The sequence below is a fragment of the Peromyscus maniculatus genome, chromosome 23 (genome assembly GCF_049852395.1).
Source record: "Peromyscus maniculatus bairdii isolate BWxNUB_F1_BW_parent chromosome 23, HU_Pman_BW_mat_3.1, whole genome shotgun sequence".
In the NCBI taxonomy this organism is placed as follows: domain Eukaryota; kingdom Metazoa; phylum Chordata; class Mammalia; order Rodentia; family Cricetidae; genus Peromyscus; species Peromyscus maniculatus.
Genome location: NC_134874.1, coordinates 1378055 through 1396240, shown reverse-complemented (window position 1 = coordinate 1396240; position 18186 = coordinate 1378055). Strand labels below are relative to the sequence as shown.

The 18186-nt window shown below is 53.6% G+C and overlaps 1 protein-coding gene and 1 long non-coding RNA gene across 5 annotated transcripts in view; one reads left to right on the top strand and one right to left on the bottom strand.

Moving 5' to 3' along the window:
- The window catches only part of LOC143270333 (uncharacterized), a 65286-nt gene extending 56798 nt beyond the window's left edge, over positions 1–8488 (top strand). The window contains exons 2-3 of the long non-coding RNA XR_013047474.1: positions 4806–4908; positions 8352–8488. This is a non-coding gene — a long non-coding RNA (uncharacterized LOC143270333). The remainder of the gene's footprint in view (positions 1–4805; positions 4909–8351) is intronic.
- The window catches only part of Ttc28 (tetratricopeptide repeat domain 28), a 425155-nt gene continuing 411535 nt past the window's right edge, over positions 4567–18186 (bottom strand). For 3 of the 4 annotated variants that reach the window (XM_076559941.1, XM_076559943.1, XM_016002626.3), the window contains 9 exons: positions 16292–16471; positions 15171–15891; positions 14057–14181; positions 12279–12510; positions 11704–11780; positions 10235–10258; positions 9444–9573; positions 7559–7666; positions 4567–6647 (listed from right to left, as the gene is read on the bottom strand). In XM_076559941.1, the coding sequence (XP_076416056.1) occupies positions 5062–6647; positions 7559–7666; positions 9444–9573; positions 10235–10258; positions 11704–11780; positions 12279–12510; positions 14057–14181; positions 15171–15891; positions 16292–16471 (3183 nt within the window). In that variant the 3' untranslated portion in view covers positions 4567–5061. The remainder of the gene's footprint in view (positions 6648–7558; positions 7667–9443; positions 9574–10234; positions 10259–11703; positions 11781–12278; positions 12511–14056; positions 14182–15170; positions 15892–16291; positions 16472–18186) is intronic. The other variant, XM_076559942.1, reaches the window with a different exon arrangement.

Below are 18186 nucleotides of genomic sequence, written 5' to 3'. Positions count from 1 at the left end.
CTTTAGTGTGTCTGGACCCAGAGTGTGACCAGACACAGGGCTGTCGCTCCCCTGCTGGAGGCCGCATACCTGGGAAAGCCTGACCAGAGGGTGTTCCCAGGAGAAGCTGTCACGCTGTGGTGCTGTCAGGGCATGAGCACTTGGTTTTGAAGAGGAGCCCAGGCGAGCAGGAGGCTTCTAGCTCAGCGGGTGCCCCACCACTAGCCGCGAAGTCTGCCCTGGGCTTTGGTGTGTGGGTCGGGGCACTCAATCCTCCTGCAACCGTGACAGCTGTAGTGTCTTAAAATGTTACGGACCTGTTCACCATCCCAGAACATGGGGACCAGTGTTCTTCTCTGATGGGCTGTGCTGTGCTGTGACTGTGTGGTAGGGACTGGTGTTCTTCTGTGATGGACTGTGCTGTGCTGTGACTGTGTGGTAGGGACTGGTGTTCTGTGATGGACTGTGCTGTGCTGTGACTGTGTGGTAGGGACTGGTGTTCTTCTCTGATGGACTGTGCTGTGCTGTGACTGTGTGGTAGGGACTGGTGTTCTTCTCTGATGGACTGTACTGTGCTGTGACTGTGTGGTAGGGACTGGTGTTCTTCTCTGATGAACTGTACTATGCTGTGACTGTGTGGTAGGGACCAGTGTTCTCTGCTCTTTAGGAATAATTATGTGGTCAATATGCTGTTTTCATGAAACACCTTCCATGTGCATGTGAGAAATGTGCCTTCGATGTTCAAGGCAGGTTTCCTGTTTGCTGGATTGTCTAGCCTACCATATACTCTGGTCTTTCAGCTATCCAGGGTTATGGGTTGTAGTCTCCCTTTAGGACAAGACATTTTTCAGAACTGGACCATCTGCCACACTTCCAGCTCTGTAGTCAGTGGCACTCAAATTTGGAGTTTTGCCTTCCTGCTAAGTTCATGGTAAAACATCAGGCCTCTGATTTCTTGCTGTGTCTTCTACTTTAGGATGGAGTTTTTCCCATTCTTTATTATCAGCCATCTGAGGCTATGTGCTGTGGTGAGCTCTGCAAACAACACACAGAGTGTGGGGCCTGCCATCTTCTCTCAGGCTGCGCTTGCTTGGTTTACTTGACATTCCTGATGCTCATGTCACCAGAACTTTGTTCTCCGTTTCCTGTCCTATTATTATTGTATTTCTCCCACACTAATACAATCTTCTCCGATTTTGTGCTTCTGCATACTAATGTATTTAAAAAAAAAACAATCTACTTCCTTCTATAATGACACAGCAAATTAGCATCAATGTTTTATATATTGTTGATTAGTATTTTTCCTGTTACCCAGTAGGACATTACTCCTTAAAGTGCTTGTATCCTTGAATCTCATTGGCCCGCTCACTAGGCTCATGCCTCTCCATACAGAGGACTGCTTTCTTCTTCCTGAAGAGCCTCCTTGAAAGTTTTCTGAGATAGGCCATCAGGTGGCTAAAATCTGCTCTGTTTTTCCTTCCTATCTAACTGCTCAACAGTAGACATCTCTGGCACTCCACTATGATTCTAGAAGAGCCAAGTGTTGGCTATCTAAGACTCTGTAAGTGTCTAGAGTGCCTGGTGCAAGTGTCCCTTGCTCTCCTCCTGATGTCCCCTGGCAGGGTTACAGTTGAGTCACTCAGATGTGCACTCATTTGTAACAGCTGCTCAGAACTGTGGGAAATGCACAGAAAGACTCAGAGACAGCATTGTGTGCTCATTTGTAACACAGCTGCTCTGAACTGTGGGAAACGCACAGAAAGAGACTCAGAGACAGCATTTAAAATTGACAGGCTCATGCTTTAATAGACACTGAATCACAAAGGAAGGGCCAAGCGCCCGCAGCCTCAATAAAAATAGGAAGTTCTTTTTACATGGCAAATTTCATAATATAAAAAGTTTAATGCTGTTTGGAAACTGTGTAATTTACAAAAAAAGTCCATGTAGGCCAAAGGTGGCTAACAATGCATATAAGGAGCGTGAATGCCAAGTGGGGAGGTGCCCAGGATTGGGGTGGGTGGGTGCTGGCGTGGACATCTCTGAAGGATCCGCTACAGACAGGCCCAGTTCACAAGCCACATATACAGTCAATTCAGATAAAACAAAATGTGTGAGGAAAAGCTGCCCTGTTGCTGGTTGCCGCCTTGTGAGGTGTACAGCAAGGACCACTGAAGCTTTTGTGTGTGCTGGGGGCAGTTGGATCCTGTGGGCAGCACCTCACCACCTATCAGTGTGGACTGATTTTATTTTTTTCTCTAAAAGGGAGGAAGGTGAGACCTGCTCATTGCTGCAGGGACAGTGTGGGTCAAGATGTAAGTTTTGTAGGTGACTCTTGTGTTGGTTTGCAGTTAGCAGTCATTACTGGTAAGAACTGGGGCAGCCTATGGCCTTGCTCTGTGGTCCCACCAAGCTCCCAGAGGAGGCTGTTGCTTGTCTGGGGCATGTCTTTGTCTGGTAGAGCAGGGTAGAACATTTAAGAAAAAATTTATTAAAAGTTTTCATTTCCTGAGCTTAAGGGAACATCTGTCTACTACCAGCAAAGGGGAACAGAGATGACTTTTGTAACTTTGACCCACGTCTGTTGGCTCCTTCCACACAGGAGGAAGAGCCAGGGGCTAGGTGGGAGCCACCTACACCAAATGGGAGCCCTCAAGGCTCCGGGCCCACTGGGCCCACTGCTTCCTTGAAAACTTCCTGGCTGTGGAACAAAATTTCAGTTGCATTTTCTGCTGTATGTACCAGGAGCCAACCTTTCTTTTAAAAGGCAGGATAATAGGTGACTTCAGGCTTTGTGAACCAAGAGGCAAAACCAAGACTTGTCTTGTACTTATTAACCATTTTCAAAGGTAAAACCCACCACTGGCTTATGGCCAAAACAAACAAACAAACAAACAAACAAACAAAACTTCCAACTCATCCACTGGCTTTAGTCTGTGGATCATGGTTGCCAGCCACTGGCCCATACAGAATGCTGAGTCACACAGTCGCTCACGATGGGAAGAATCCTCTTTACGGTGCAGCTGGAAGCTTCAACTGACTTTGTTTCACATGCGTGAAATCACCAAGACTGACATAAACGATGACTCGGATCTGCACATTGGTCCCATTATTTTGTCAACTTTGTTTTCCTTCATTGAAACTTATATCTAAGATAAATAAAAACATTCCAGGTACTGTTTGGCTCTTCAGTGTGAACCAGAAAACAACAATGTACCTAGGAGTACACCAGAGCAGCCTTGGAGTCCTCCATGACTTGACAACATGGTCATACATGATCGGAGGGGTGGAGGTATTTGCTGATGGTGGGCTGCACCCTGGACAGAGCACAGACAGCCAGGCTCCTGGGCACTTGGGGGAAGAGGCTGAGGTGGTGGCTGAGAAGGACAGGCCCAGCCACCTGCATTTGTGCTGAGGTTGATTCTCGGTTGCCGAGGACCTGACTTTGCAAGTGGAATGCACAGTGCTGGGTTTGGTTTTCATTTGCTACATGGCAAGTTAGCTCCCTGCTAACATAAGATAGTACATGCTGCTTTCATGAAGAATTTCTCTCCCAGGGATGGGGCAGGTTAAATGTGATAGCCTTATTATTGTTTGTCAACAAGGCTGTTTAGATGCAGAATCCTCTCTGACAAAACTCACCAGAATAATATGGAGCCAGGGGACAGTGTCAGTTTTTAAAAGAGCACATTGAGGAGGAAGTAGCAGTTGGTGGCTACAGAGGGAGGTTGTAGCATAGTGTGGGGTGCAGGCCTCAAGGCTGAGGCAGGAGGATTGCTGCAAATCTGAGAGGCTAGTTTGGGCTAGAGACCCTGCTTTAAAAAGCCACAGTGAGAAACAAAACCAAAGTCAGATTCTGCTCAAGGTGAGAAGTGCCCTTGGGGGTCATGATGTCAGCACTCCCACTCCTGTGTGTGTGTGTGTGGGGGGGGGCCCTTGGCCGTGATGACTGCTCTCACTGGAATACCTGAATCTAGGACAAACATGGGGTGTTTCCCCTGACCTGGTGGAGCTGTGACTCGCACTGACCTGGTTGATAATGATGCAGAGGTGGTTGGTAGCAGGCAGTCACAAGAAACCAGCTGGGCTGTGGGGCCTGGTGATGGAGAGAGGAGAGGTTTGTGGCCTGAGCTGGGAGAGGAGGAGAAATGCAGCAAGGCAGCGGAAGTAGCTGGGGTCCTGGTCTAGCTAGCCAGGGGACATTTTTTTTTTCCTTTCTATCTTTTTTTTTTTTAAATAAGTAAATTGAATAATTTCAACCATACCCCCAAGAAAACTTGATTACTACTTATGGATGAATATTCAAAATTTGACATTTAAAATTTCTTGAGCTTTTAAAAATAATAGCTATAAATGCAAAGTACTATTGATAATAAAACCAAGTGTTTATCCATGTACAAAAAAGGTCAGTTATGTTTTAAAAGCACAACGTTGTGTTTTAAACCACAATTGCATAGTTCTAAAATGCCTGGACAAGAGTACAGAATTTTTTTTTTTTTTAAGAAAATTCAAGTTTGGCCAACAGTGGGGTCCAAAGGCCCCAGCCGAGCTCATGGGGAGCAGCTGGGGATGCAAGCGCTTTCAACATGAATTATTGCATTGTGGCTGTGACTTCCGGTATCCACCAAAATGGCTACAATTTAATCACAAAGAATTGGCATTTTAAAAACCACAGTTCTCCTTTTGGATAATGTAATGCATCAGTGCAGAACTTAGAATGCTCTATATACCATCAGCACCCGGGAGCCCAGCAGGAGCTGTCTGTGCTCCTGTAGGAAAGATATGCATAGAGACTTGGTAGCAAAACCAGTGCTGCCCTCCTCCCACAGGTCCTGTGGCAGACGCAGGAGCAGAGAGGCAGAGAAGACACGGCCATTCCCACCCCGTGCGTACGAGACCTGCTTTTGTGAATCTGGCCCAGGGGAGCTACCCGTGAGTACAGTGGTATTTGGCATGGCTGTGACCTTGCCCGGGGAGCCCACCTGTCTGAGGAGAGATGGTTTCAGTGGCTGTGTGGGTGACTGCACTAGATGAGGAACCCCAAGACTCTGGCTGTACTGTGCACTGAGTCAGGGCCAAGATGCTTTAACATTTGGAGGAAGGGAAAAGCCTTCCTGGGGACAGGAACTTGTACCCATTGGCCAAGGGCAGTCTCAGAGGGCGGGCGGCAGCTGTGGTGCCGAGGCCACCAGATGTCGTCAGTGCCGCTGTCTCCGTGCACCAGTGACCGTTGGTGGGGACTTTGGGTGGCACCTCGTCACGCCGCTGCACAGGCAGCTCCTTCAGTTCCAGTCTGTCTGCCCCGCCCTCGTCTTTGCTGTGCCGAGGGGACAAGTTCAGCAGGCTGAGGACATCTCTTTTAGATGTCAAGGCTCCTGGTGCACCTCGGCATATTTTCCGGGGACCCCTTGGGGGCTGGGGTGCGCTCTGCCAGAGCATCTTGAGGCTGTGCACTGCCTGCACCTTCTCATCCGGGGCATCAGCTGGACTGGAGCGAGCAGAGCCAGCTGAAGAGTAGGAGAGAGCAGGAGATGGCGCACTACACGCAGGGGATTGGTGGCCTGAGCCAGGGGATATGTTCCGGGGGGACTTGGAAATGTGAGCACTGTAAGGAGAGCTGGGGTACTTGAGTCTGAAGAGTGGTGGGTCTGCCGGGGAGGCTGGGGTGTCACGGCCAGGTGATGGGCGGCTGCTGCTAGGAGAGCTCAGGCTGTCCTTGCCTGATAGCTCTGAGGTGGCAGGGCTGCTCACCTTGGGGAGCGATGAGCTCCTGGCTGGGGGCTGGGGTTTGATGGTGAGTGGTGACAGCTGACTCCTCTGATGGGAGAGCACGGGCTTGCTGAAGGCGCTGGTTTCTGAAGCTCTGAAGACGGTGGTGCTGTTGGGTGCTGCGACCACGCCCTCTTCTCGCTCAGAGCCCTTGCCTGCCGGGCCGCCACTCCTCTGGAGGCGCTCTACTGCAAGGAGGTGGCTCTTAGTCTCCTCTAGGATCCTCTGGGCCAGCTCCTGGGGGTCGAGCTTCGGGGTGCTCTCCTCCTGGGACTTCACGGTGCTGTCGGTCTCTGTGCTGGACTGGTCTGACTCACCTGTGTCTGAGCTCGCCAGTTTCCCCACTTTCTGGAAGGGTGAGTTTGGGCTGGGGATCAGGGTCATCTTCACAGGGGAATTGGGAGTGCTAACACTTCCCTTGGAGCTGACTGAAAGCCTCACACCACCTGGTGCCCTGACACAGGGCTGCTTGGGGTCTGGGGAGAAGTGTGCCTTCCCATCACCTTGGTAGGTTGCCAGAGGTTCCATGCTGATGATGGAGAACCCCTCATATTCTTCTTCTTCCTTGCTGCTCCCACGTCTGGCCTGAGGGGACAGCTGGCGCCGTGGCAGGGTGGCTCGTTGTGGGTGGGTGCTCTTGGGCCTATCATAGTCCTGTCGTCCTCGGGGGCCCCCACCTTCCAAACCCCCCTCGGGCTTGGAGGCAAAACTCATGGAGGAGGCAATGGAGCTGAGACTGTACACAGAGATGGCATCGGAGGCAATGCTGTCTGCCCCAGTCGGGGAGAAAGGCGGGTGCTGGTAGCCCAGTGGCAGAGCGTTGGACACAGACTGTGCCGATGCCAGGGACTCCAGGGAGGATGAGCTGTCCAGGCTGAGGCGTTTGGGGAGCTCTGTGGAATCTAGACACAGAACGTGCAGGCCAAAGCGCAGTTAGGAGTTTACAGACTGACATTTCCTTTATGAGACATCCTTAATGTTAGGAACTAGTGAAGACTTACACACCGCATAAGCACAACTTCAGTTAACCCCCAGTCCTCATGAACAAGAAGTGGAACACCCTAGGACATGCCCAGCCACAGGCCGCAGGCCTCAGCAGCCCTTCTTTCGGCTCCTGTCACCTTCCACTCAAGCCTTAGTCCTTACTGTTCTTGTGAATGTCACTAGTGAGCCCACACACCAAGTCCACTGCTTATGGGCTGGTTTGCAGTGGACCCATACCCTCTGCTAGTGCCCTTTGACCCTGCAGCACCCCTGGGGCACAGAGCTCCCCCCCCCCTTGCCTGCACTGGCCTCCTCCCTGTCTCCCAGCCTCCACCTAGAAGGCATCTCACAGATGCTCTAGAGCGCGATGTACCCAGGACAGCACTCCGGCCCACGCCTGCTGCTGCCTTCCTGATGTTACACAGTGTCATCTCACTGGCACCTGTTCTGAAAGCCTTCCTGTCACAGTACACATTCTTTAGCAGGACCTGTTGGTTTGGCTGCCCTCAAACCATGGCTGTGATGCAGCTGCCAACTTATCCCCAGAACAGCAGCCCTCAGGTCCCAAGGAGCGCCTCTTATGCTCACCTGGAGTAGACAGGCATGTCCTGATACCATGCCATGTCCCATCAGCTCCACTCTCCCCCAGTCTTGTCCCCACTGTGGTGTTTCTTAGGTTGGCCTTAGGCAAGCTAATGAGCTTGCTGCCTCTGTCCCCCAAGAATGAGGCTCTCCAGAGCCAGGAGCTCGGGGCCCCTCCCCAGAAGCTTCTAACACAAACTAAGCATGCATCACTCGCTCTCTGTTAGAGGGAAGGGGAGGTGCTCACCGAAGAGTGACAGCAGGGACTGGAGTGCGAAGTGGGTAGTGCGTCGACTAGCCTGTTTCCCGGTCTTCAGGATCACTTCCTCCTGGCCCACCTCACACAGGTCAAAACCTAGAGGAAGATGGAAGGTGCCACATGCTGTGCATGGCCCTCACCAAGGGCAGCATGGCAGGGCTGCCAGTGAGCATCTAGCTGTCAGGATTTCCCAATTGATAGTGGTCAGGTCAGGCTGCCTCTCCCAGAACAGCTGCCTGGCACAGCCTTACCTGCTTCTGCAGGATTTTGCCTGACTCTTCTGCCATTTTCCTGGAGTCAGGCTCCATGAGACTAGACACAGCCACAGCGACAGAACAACCTGCTCGTTCTCCAGGCAAATGTGCCCAGGAGGTCTAGGTTAGCTGAGCATCACACAGGCAGCCAGCAAGCACTCTCCCAGGCACTGTGGCCAAAGACCGTCCCCACAAGAGACCAGCCAGCCTTTCTACTTGAGACATCATAGCCTGCTGGAGACTGTGGGGTGGAGAGGGAAAGGGAGCTTGTATGGGGGCTCCTGTGTGAGATGATGGGGACTGGGGGGCACACTGCTCCAGACTGAACCGCTGGCCATTCACCAAAGGGGGCGCTTGTTCCCTTTCTGCTCTACATTCCAGTCAGAATAAGGTTCCCTAAAAGACCCACAGGGCATTCTGGTTGTTGTGGGAAACTTAACTCTCTGGACTAAAGAATAAACAGGGGTGCCTCATGGAGGTCATCATGTAAGTGAAATGCTTCTGATGGAATTCTCTGCTTCTGTCAGAGACTGGAGTCGGCCTCCCCACCACAGACAGCCCTGTGCTGGGTTGGCAGAAGGGCTCAGACGAGGATGGAAGGACTCTCGAGACCAGAGCTGCCACCTACTGCTCCCCTCCCACTCTGCCTCCAGGAAGGACCAGGGGTGTGTGTGTGTGTGTGTGTGTGTGTGTGTGTGTGTGTGTGTGTGTGTGTCTGTCCGTCCGTGTGTCTGTTCCCTTCTGCGCACTGGCTTAGAGGCTCACAGGACACAAGTGGAACCAGCCTCGGGAGGAGCCAGGGCTGGGATTATTTCCCTTCTGGACTGGTCTCCATGACAACTGGTAAAGGGTTGGAGATGCAGTGTTCACAGACGTGGAGGGCTGACCGTGCCACACCACTTGGTTTTTGCTCTGCTGAGAGAAAAAGATGGAGCTACCTTCCAGTGACACACTGGTGTCACTGCCACAGAGGCGGCTGATAGCCAAGACAGAAGTGAAGACAACCTCTCCTGCCTCTGGTGGCATTTGTGTAGATTCCAACTCACCAGATTTGCCTTAACTCTGGACAAGAAACAAGTAGCCCAGATCGTAGAGAGCACAAAGTGCTCTATGATTGCCTTCTACCTTAGAAAACCATTACACGATTTAAACACAGGCGGCCAGCCCCCGGCAGCAAGTAGATGCCCAGGACACAGCATAAGGATGCACAGTCCTGCAATATCTGATGGTCCCTGTGGTAGTGACGGCATATTGACATCTTCTACAGATTGTCTTTGACATCGCTCAGAGACCTCCTCATCCTGCCCTCGGCCTGGTGGGCCTCCATCCTTACCCTGACCTCATGCTGCTCGTGGCCCTCCTGCCCTCACTGCTAGTCTGAGGTCTGGTTTGGTCACTGTCCTTCCTCCAGCCAGCAGCCACTGGAAATGTGGTAAAGCTTGGTCTGTCCTGGGAGGAAAGGACAGACTAGACACTGTGATGGAGGGAAGCGGGCTGGAGCATTAGCATCTTTGGTTGATGTTTTTCTATGTCACTAGGCTTTACCCAACAGAAGATGGGAGAAACAGCAAAGGAAACGGAAATGAAGTAGCTTATTAAGTCAAGGTGCTGGGTCCTACCGAGAGCTGCCAGGAACTCGTGACACCCTGGGAGCCGCCACAGCTGGACACTGAGGGAGACCGGAATGGGAGCTGAGGCAAAGTCTTGTTCCTTCTCGCAGGCCTGCAGCTGGACCAGCACCTGGTGGAGCTGAGGGAGGGACAGACAGATGTAAGTATAGGTCTGCCGGGCTTTGGACTACCCTGCCTAAGCTCATGTCACCTGCCATGGATTGCTGGCCTCTCATGACACCTGCAGCCTCTGGAGGTCCTTGTTCATGTAGTCATACCTACTGCCCTCTCTGGGGCAAGGACCTGGAGGGGAAAAGGAGCCTCCCGGGGTCCCAGCTCTGCTTTGACCTCTGCCTTCCCTAAAGTACAGGAGCGGCTGTGGAAGTGGGGGAGAGAAGTTGGGGTTGGCACCCTCTGTCTTCAATCATGGACGTAGTTAAGACCATCTTTAGAGTTTTTCACAAGACAAGGAAGATCTGAACACATCTTGTAGCTGCAAGTTCATGGATGAGCTCGGGTGACGCACTCAAGTGCCACTGTGGACTCTGCTTCTGGAGTGAGATTGCTCTGCCTGTGTTTGTCACTGGTTCTGCCCCTGCTGCTCTAGTGGAACCGGAGAGGTCACACCGAGGACAGAGTGGAACAGGAAAGGGGCAGCAAGAGCAGAGGAGGGGACAAGCCCCGGCCCGGAGCTCTGTGCCAGCGCGCATGTGCACAGCCAGTGAGCTCAGAGCTGCAGGACTGGGGTGGGTGGGCAAGGTGCTCACCTGACAGCAGTTGCTGTTTAAAGTTGTACTCACCATTCCCACCATATTTTTAACAGCCTTCAGCCAGCACAGTATAAGAGAAAGAGAGAAAGAGAGAGAGAGAGAGAGTTTAGACTCAGGCATAGCAGTTATGCACACAAGCTGATTGCTGCCGCAAGAAGCACTGCACCAGCCTGGTTCTGACCAGGGAGAGGAGCAAGAGGCAGCAGGGGACACAAGGTGACAGCCGTGCCTCGGCCAGTGTCCCGTTTCCTGGGGCCCACAGTGAGCAGACCCAAAGTCCCTTGGTTCCATGAAAGCAAGAGGCATAAGGAGCTGGCGCACTTGAAGGCTCTCAGCCTCAAGTTCTGTGTTCTTGTATGGAGGACACAGACCAACATTCTAGATGCTTTAACATGCAACATTCTATGATGCTATAGCATCCCATGATGCTATAGAATAGGCAGATGAGGCATGCTAATTATAAACCAGCAGGAACTCCAGGAAGTCAGGTCCCTGGCTGCCAATAGCTCCAGGGCAGAGGGGTCTCCAGGAGCCATTGAGAGTGTCGACCCTGGTGAAGCTCAGATAGGATACCCACACTGGCACATGGCCGGGATTGGCTTCAATACCTCAGAGCAACATGCTCTACTGTATCAAGTTATAGCCTCCAGAATGACCAGGAAACCACTCTGCACCCTTGAAGAATGCCATCCACAGGTCCTCCCACACATGCTGCACCTGGGTGGACTCTCTCAGTGGCCAGGGGAAAGTCAGGGAGACAGAGAAGCCACAGGATCGTGCTGCTCAGAGCTCAGAAAAGAAATTCGCATAACCCCTGAATTCTACCCACATTTCCCCAAAGTAGCCTCTTTAAAAACTGCCATGCAGCTGGCTTTGTGCTCAGTGCTGTGCCTCAGGGGCTGGTCCAATGCCTGCTGGCTCAGGACAGTCGCTATGATACTGGTCAGTTAGTTAAGAAAGCTGGGTGAAGTGGCAGCGTGCAAGAAGATAGTGTGGAGTGTGGGAGCCCGTTCTCGGGTTCCTCGTGGCTTTACCCAGCAGGTCCGAATAGAGGATGATCAGGACCACGGGCCTGAGTGCAGGTGTCTGAGATGGTCTGCACTTGGCTGTGCTGGGGGAGGAGGTCTTTTGCTCCACCCCTTGATGTCTCTATAAAACCCTGGGCCAGAGACAGTCAGAACCCATTGGAATAGATTTCAGGCCCTCTCGAGGCTATCCTTTATTTCCTATCTGTTTATCTCCGCAAGATTCTCCGCTATAAATCCTTCTAATATTTCCTGCTGCTCGCACTCAAGAAAACTCTGGGAAGCTGTGGGGTTGGTGGGTAAATGCCCCACAATGGAGGGTTCTGGAGACACTTGGACCACAGGCAGGGCTTATGAGCCCTAAGAACCTGTCTGTAGACTCTGCCTATTTGGAGATGCCATTCCCTAAGGCAGGGAAACCACACTCTATTCCTGACAGGCCTGTCTGGGTCTGTCCAGCCTAGCTTTACTTACCCGGCTGATAAGCTGCTCTCCAGTCTCTGAGGCCGTGATGAGCTTGCACAGTGCTTGGAGGGCTGGGTTGGGCAGACCTGAGCCAGTACAGAGGAGCAGATGTTACTCAGAGGGTCTTGGCACCTCCAGGGGAAAGAGTTCCAGATGTTCAGTGCTGAGGATAGTTTGCTGCAGGTTGGCCCAGCCAGAGACATGTCCCTGTGTGGCTTAGGACAGAAGCATGTGGCCTCCAGGGAAGAGGGATCCTGACCTTACGCTTGACTCTCCCAGTGATGTTTCCAGGATACCCTAGTTCCCAGTGGTTTGCCTCTCTGTCACTCTAGTTGGTCTGTGGTTTTGCCAGGACCACAGCTGCTGCTGATCTGTGGCTGTTATTTGCCCAGGACCACTGAACAGGAAGGGACAAAGCCCAGTGACCACTCTAGACAGGAAGATTGGGTGAGGTGGGCATCAGCCATGCATCAGTGGCTGTGGGATTCTGCCATGTCTGGTGATACTTCTGGCTACAAGGCCCAGCATTCTTGTGTCTCGTCCCCTCTGTGCTAGCGCCCCACCCCCACCGCATCGCAGCTTACCCAGCAGGGCCTGCAGGGTGCTGCTGCATTGCTGCAGCCTCTCGCCCGGGTCTGAGGTTGGAAAGAAGACAGCTGCCGGCAGGCCACTGGCCGCAGGGTCCAGCCGGAAGCCCACAGCAGTGAGGAGGGCCTGCCATCCGGGAATGCCACCCACTTTGTTCTCTACACTCTGCTGCGATGTGTACATGGCATTGCGCTGCCCGTTCTGGATGCGCTGCAGCGACTTCTCCACCTAGTGGGGACAGGACAGTGAGAGATCCAGATCAGCCCTGTTCCTCCTCCTGGTGCTGACTACTGCCACCTAGAACTCCCATTTGTCCAGGCCGAAGGACATGGTGCAGAGATCACTGGGCCTTAGGCATAGAAGGGTGTGGCGGTAAGGATCTGGTCGTCAGACAAAGAAGTCTGCTCCTCTCCACTTCAGACACTGTAGCAAATCGCAGAGAATGGCCTCAGGTCAGAGCCTGTCCAGCCCTACCAGTGCCTGCCAGATCCTCATTTTCTACAGAATGTGTCAACAGCACTGCTCCCTGGTTGGCCTGAGTTGTCATAGGCCCGAGGCACAGAGGATTGCAGACTGCAGACTGTCCCCATGTCACCTGAGGCTTCTCTTAGAACAAAACAGCACAGATCAGAGTCTGGGGGAGAGAAGTGGCTGTCTCTGGGACAGAGAGTCTTGGAGGGGACACGCTGCCTCCCGAAGGGGAAACAGGCATTGTCACAAGGAAGTGTGGCGGGGGAGCCTGCTGTGGCTCTGGTGATTACCATTGATGGAGGGAAGCAGTCAATATTCCTGCAGTGTGAGGCCCCCGGCCCTGAGAAGTGTGGGGCCGGGGTTCTCTGCTGCCCAGGAGAAGTCTGCATGGTACGGAAGGAGTGCTCTAGCCGTGGTGGGGAACTTGAAGGGCCCGGTACTGTAGCTTCCGGATACATGGTGACAGAGGAAGCCAGTCTCAGCATCCTCAGGGCCTAGAGTGTGGCTTCGCACAGCAGGACTGGGCACCCCTAGGTACAGTGCATGCTGACTGCCTAAGCTTCAGAACCTCCACATAGACCCAAGCCTGAAGAAGGGATGTGCACAGAGAGCCACCAGGCCCAGGGTGTGGGGGTCTGAAGGGCCCTGCTTGAGTCTTCCCTACGGGGTAAGATGTTTACACAGCCTGTCCACCTGGACCCCAACCTGCTTCCAGCTCCTGGAGCCGGTCTTCTGCAGGAGCTTCTGCTATGGTGCTTGCTCGAGGCCTGTGGGTAACCACAGATAGTGGGTCCATGCTACATGGATCCCAGCCTGGGCCAGAGCTGGGTTGGGAATGATTGGAAACTGCTCTCCATGCTTTCAGCAAAGGGTTGAAAGATGGGACAAATGTTGTGTGACTTTTATTTGGGGAGTGACATGGTCTTTTGCATTCTGAATTTGCCTTTAACCCCTGATCCTTCTAGCTGTCCCTTCTGAGTGACTATCTTAACTGACAACTTCTGCTGTGCAGATGCCTACGGCCTCATGAACCCTGGGCTGGCCAAGGCTACAATCAGTCCTTTCTCAAACCAGGGAAAGACTCTGGTAATGAATGTCAGCTGCTGGGTCTTCCTGCACTCCTGGGTCTCATTCCCGCGAATCCTCTGAGACTGAAGTATCAGCACCTTGCCTTCCTCCAGGGGAAATGGAGCAGCTGGATCTGGTCACCATGCCTTGCACTGGGTCCCCCATCTTGTGCTGTCCCAACTGGTTCTCACTGGCACCTTGCCCAGGTTCCCCACAGGGTCCCATCAGCCCTTACCAGGTGTAGCAGCACTCGTAGGGCATCCCGTGCCCGCTCCGGGTGCTGCAGGATCTCCGTGAGGGCCTGGCCGATGAGTGAGGAGGGGCTATTCAGCTTTACATCGCTCCCAATAAGCGTGAAACCTGAGGACAGCACAGAGGGACCTTAGGGAACAGTACTGCTGCCCTGACCATTTCCTCCCACGTGCTCAGCTAGAGAGCTGGGCAATGATGGGTGTGGTCTCAGTCCCTGGCCTCTTGGGCACCCATACCACCTGGCTGTCTTAATGAGTGGCAGGAAGATACCCCAGAGCAGCCACTAGCCTGGGCACCCTGAAGCTTCCTTGTCAAAAGGCCTTGTGGAAGAGAACTTGGGGCAGGAACCAGGAACCAGAGGGGTAAAGAGAAGTTGTTCCTCCAGTTCAGAAGGAGCAGCCTGAGCTAGCAAGACAGACCAGACCAGCTAAGCAACAGGAGTTCATCCATCTCCTTCCGGAACCCTTAGCTCCTTTGCCTGCCTAGGTTGTCCATAAAGAAAAACAAATGAATGCCACTTTCAAACAAGTGCACGACACCCAGGAAGCCAGCACAGGGCAGGGAGCCCCTGTAGGAATGAAGGGCCAGGCAGAGGACCAGGCTTCCTACATAGATGCTGTGGGGTACGAACAGGACAGGTGTGGTCTCAAGGGGCCATGGGTCACCAGGACACCTGCCCCACCAGAACACCAGCAGTTAAGTGGCACAGCCATGCTATAGCCTTGTGCTGCCTTGGTGGGTGATAAGGGCTGCCCTGAAGGAGCCACAATACCTGCCAGGGACACTGAACTGCAGAGGGGCTGGGGACCTCCACACGGTATACAGCCCTATCTACATCTTCCAGAGGCCACATCAAGGGTCTTGTTTACTAACACAGGGTTTTAAATTAGGTGCCACTGTGACACCCATTGTCCACAGACACTGAGAACCATGCATTCACTCTGAGGGTGAACTCCTTAGTCCAGAAGGTGATGACTGTGCCTTCAGGGGCTGAGTATGAGGGTGTTGGCACCAGAGCCAACTTCCTGCCCTTCCCCAGCTGCAGAATGAGACTGGGAGGACCACCCAGGGCCCATGGACAGGCTTGGGCTGCCTACCTGCCCAGTTGGAGGGGTGTGAGAAGGCCTTGCTGCTTTGCACTGCTTTCATGGCCTCACCGAGGGAGGCGCTGGCCTTTAGGCCGTTCAGCAGGGACGAGTAGAAGGCGTGAATAAACATCTTGGAAGCTGCTACTGGCACTGGCCACAGGGCCACTAGAACACACTGCGCACCGGCAGCTAGGAAGGCCCGTGTCAGTGCCACCAAGCCGTCTGCTGTGACGCGGCTGTTGGCCTCCTGGGAAGAGCTGAGGACCACCAGCTTCACAGACAGCCGCAGGTCCAGGAGGTCAGCAGCAGTGAGGAGCAGCTCCCGCAGCGGTGGGCAGTCTGAGATGCTTTCTCCATCACTTGCGTCATCCTGCACCCGCAGCGACTCGGGGATTGTGTAGGGGTGGCCGAAGGAGCTCTTGCTGCCAGCAGGGTTGCCCTCCATGTTGGGTGTGAGGACTAAGGCTGACAGTTTCCAAGAGACGTGGGTAGCAAAGTGGACACACTCGGCCTGGGTCAGGGCGCTCATGACCCTCTCCTTGGTGGCCATACTGCCCACAAGGGGCTGACAGCCCAGAAGCTCTGACACCATGTATGCCTCCTCCTCTGCAGAAGGCATTGGTCCCCACAGCCACCTGTCCATTACTGCTGATGGGAGCTTGGGGTTGCCTATGACAGCTGCCATGGCAGTGGAGCTGGAGTATGTGGGTGGCGTCTTCCTCGGGTGACACTGCAGGGAGGGAACAGCAGGGTCAGCTGGGCATCTGGTGTCCCTGACATCATTCACCCTGCGTTTCCAGCATCTTCACGACCCAGTGCACCCTGCCCCCTCAGACACCAGGACAGTTCCCTGCAGAGCAGAGGCTTCTGGAAGCTGGCATCACCCAGTTCCCTAGAGTGCCAGGCAGTGTTGGGGATACCAGCTCATTTCCCATCTGGAACCTGGAGTCAGCCCTGGAAACTTAAAGTTATAATTTAACAACAAACTAAAAGTTAAGATCTTCAACACCACTGAGGCAGAAACTACCCCATATGAATTGTGTCCTAGGTCTGGGGCCTGGTTGCTAATCCCACCCTTTCTTCAGGCTGCGGGATGTGGGGACCGACCCCAGAGCCAGCCAGAACATTACCTTAGAGTGTGGACCCAGCGAGCGGAGGGCAGGCACGGCAATGAGGGTAAAGCGCTCGTACAGGTACTCGTTGGAGGCGCTGCCCTTCAGGAGAGCAAAGGGGACAAGGTAGAGCTCCCCTTCCAGAACCAGGACAAGCTGCCGGTGCCGGCCCACGGGGCCACTCGAGTGCATCAGGCCCTGCAGAGTAAGCACAAGGGCTGACTCAGGGTGGGCAGCCCGTGATCCAGGGGCACCGTGGTCGACTGTCAGGGCAGGTTTGTAGGTTGTGGGGACTAGAGATGCTGCCCTGGAGCAGTGTTCACAGGTGTGCCTGCCTCAGAGGCTGGGGCTTCTGTATGTCTGGGAGGTAGAAGGTTAGGGAGCAGTCTGTCAAGGTCTGCAGGTGACCTGAGGTGAGAGATGAGTCACCAGCCTGAAGGGGAATGACATCCAAAGACAGAGCAACTGCCATAGATCCCGGTGTTTGCCCTGGAGGCTGAGAATGAGAGGGAGCTGTCCCAGAGGCACCCCAAGAACAGAGTGGAGAGGCTGTGCTGGCACCAGGACTGAAGAGTACATGCAATGACCCTCCTTGGCATCAGGGACTCCATGAGCCTGGTGATCTCCCGTTTTGATGAGTACAAGGCTAGACACTCAGAGCCAGGATGAAAGATTTGGGGTCAGGGTTCCTGTAGTCGAGGAAATTTTGTGATGCTTGGGTCTCAGTTCAGCTCCCCAGGGCTGGCTCTGAAGGTGCTGTCTGCATTTATGGCCTCTGGAGATGAGAAGGGGTCAGAGAGGCAGCATCTCTCCTGACAGAGCTTGGGGTGAGGACCTGGGGAGGTCTGTGTGCAAGCCGCAGCATAAGACACCTGCCCATTCTCCCCAGACGTGGCCTTTCCAAATGGGCCCTGATGAAAAGTGAGGAAGCCAGCTGTGAACATGGCCAAGCACTCAGGTGTGGTGGTGCACTCCCAGTGTCAGGAATTCAAGGTGAGCCTGCCCTATAGAGCAAGACTCTACTTAAGAAGCCTGGAGGAAGTGGGGAAGAAGAGTGGGGAGCCTGTGAGGGAGCCAAGATGGAGTGGAAGCCGCTGCAGCAGTGTGGCCTCAGGCAGGTCAGCTGCAGATGCCTGTCTCCAGGGTCCAGCACTCTGCTGCCTCAGTCTGACTTGATGAGGTTGACAGGCTGTACCCTCAGGAGATGAATGTGCTCATCTGACCCAGCTGCCTGCTGCCAGGGGCACCTGGCTGAGGGTGGCAGAAGCGCTTGCTAACCCAAAGTGACATGTGCTAGTGGGGAGTTCAGGCTCTGCAAACCCAGGGCTCGTTTCCTTTTATAATTTGGCTAAACCGAGAGAAAGAGAACTGAAATCACTGGGGTTTGCTTTAGAAGCCATGGAAAAGAGCTAAATGAGCTGCTGTGTGTCACAGGGAGTAGAAAGTACGGCCACTGCTGTGCCAGAGCTGCCCAGGAGATTGTGTGTGCTCACAGGGAGTCATAGGGCTGTCGGCGGCATCAGGTCTCATGCACACTGAGTCCTGGTCTAGACCTCAGGGGCAGGGCTGACAGGACACTCACCTCAGTGAGGTTATCAGCTAGGATAGTATGATGGTCAGGAAGAGCGTTGCTTTCCAAAATACAGGAAACATGGGGATTCGGGTGACCTGCTGCATGCAAAATTGATCCAAGCTTTGGGTTCCAGAGCCATAGGACTCATTTCATCAGATGCCAGCTTGTGAGGCCCTCTTGAGCCTCCGTTGTCCAATCCCCAGTCAGGCTGGGTCAAATGTCATCCTGTAGGCCACCCATGTCCCCGGGACATTTTCCTTGTTATGGTAGCATCTATGGGTATGATCCAGTGGGGACACAGGAGCATGAGCAGGCTGGGAGCTCTGCAGAGTAAATGACC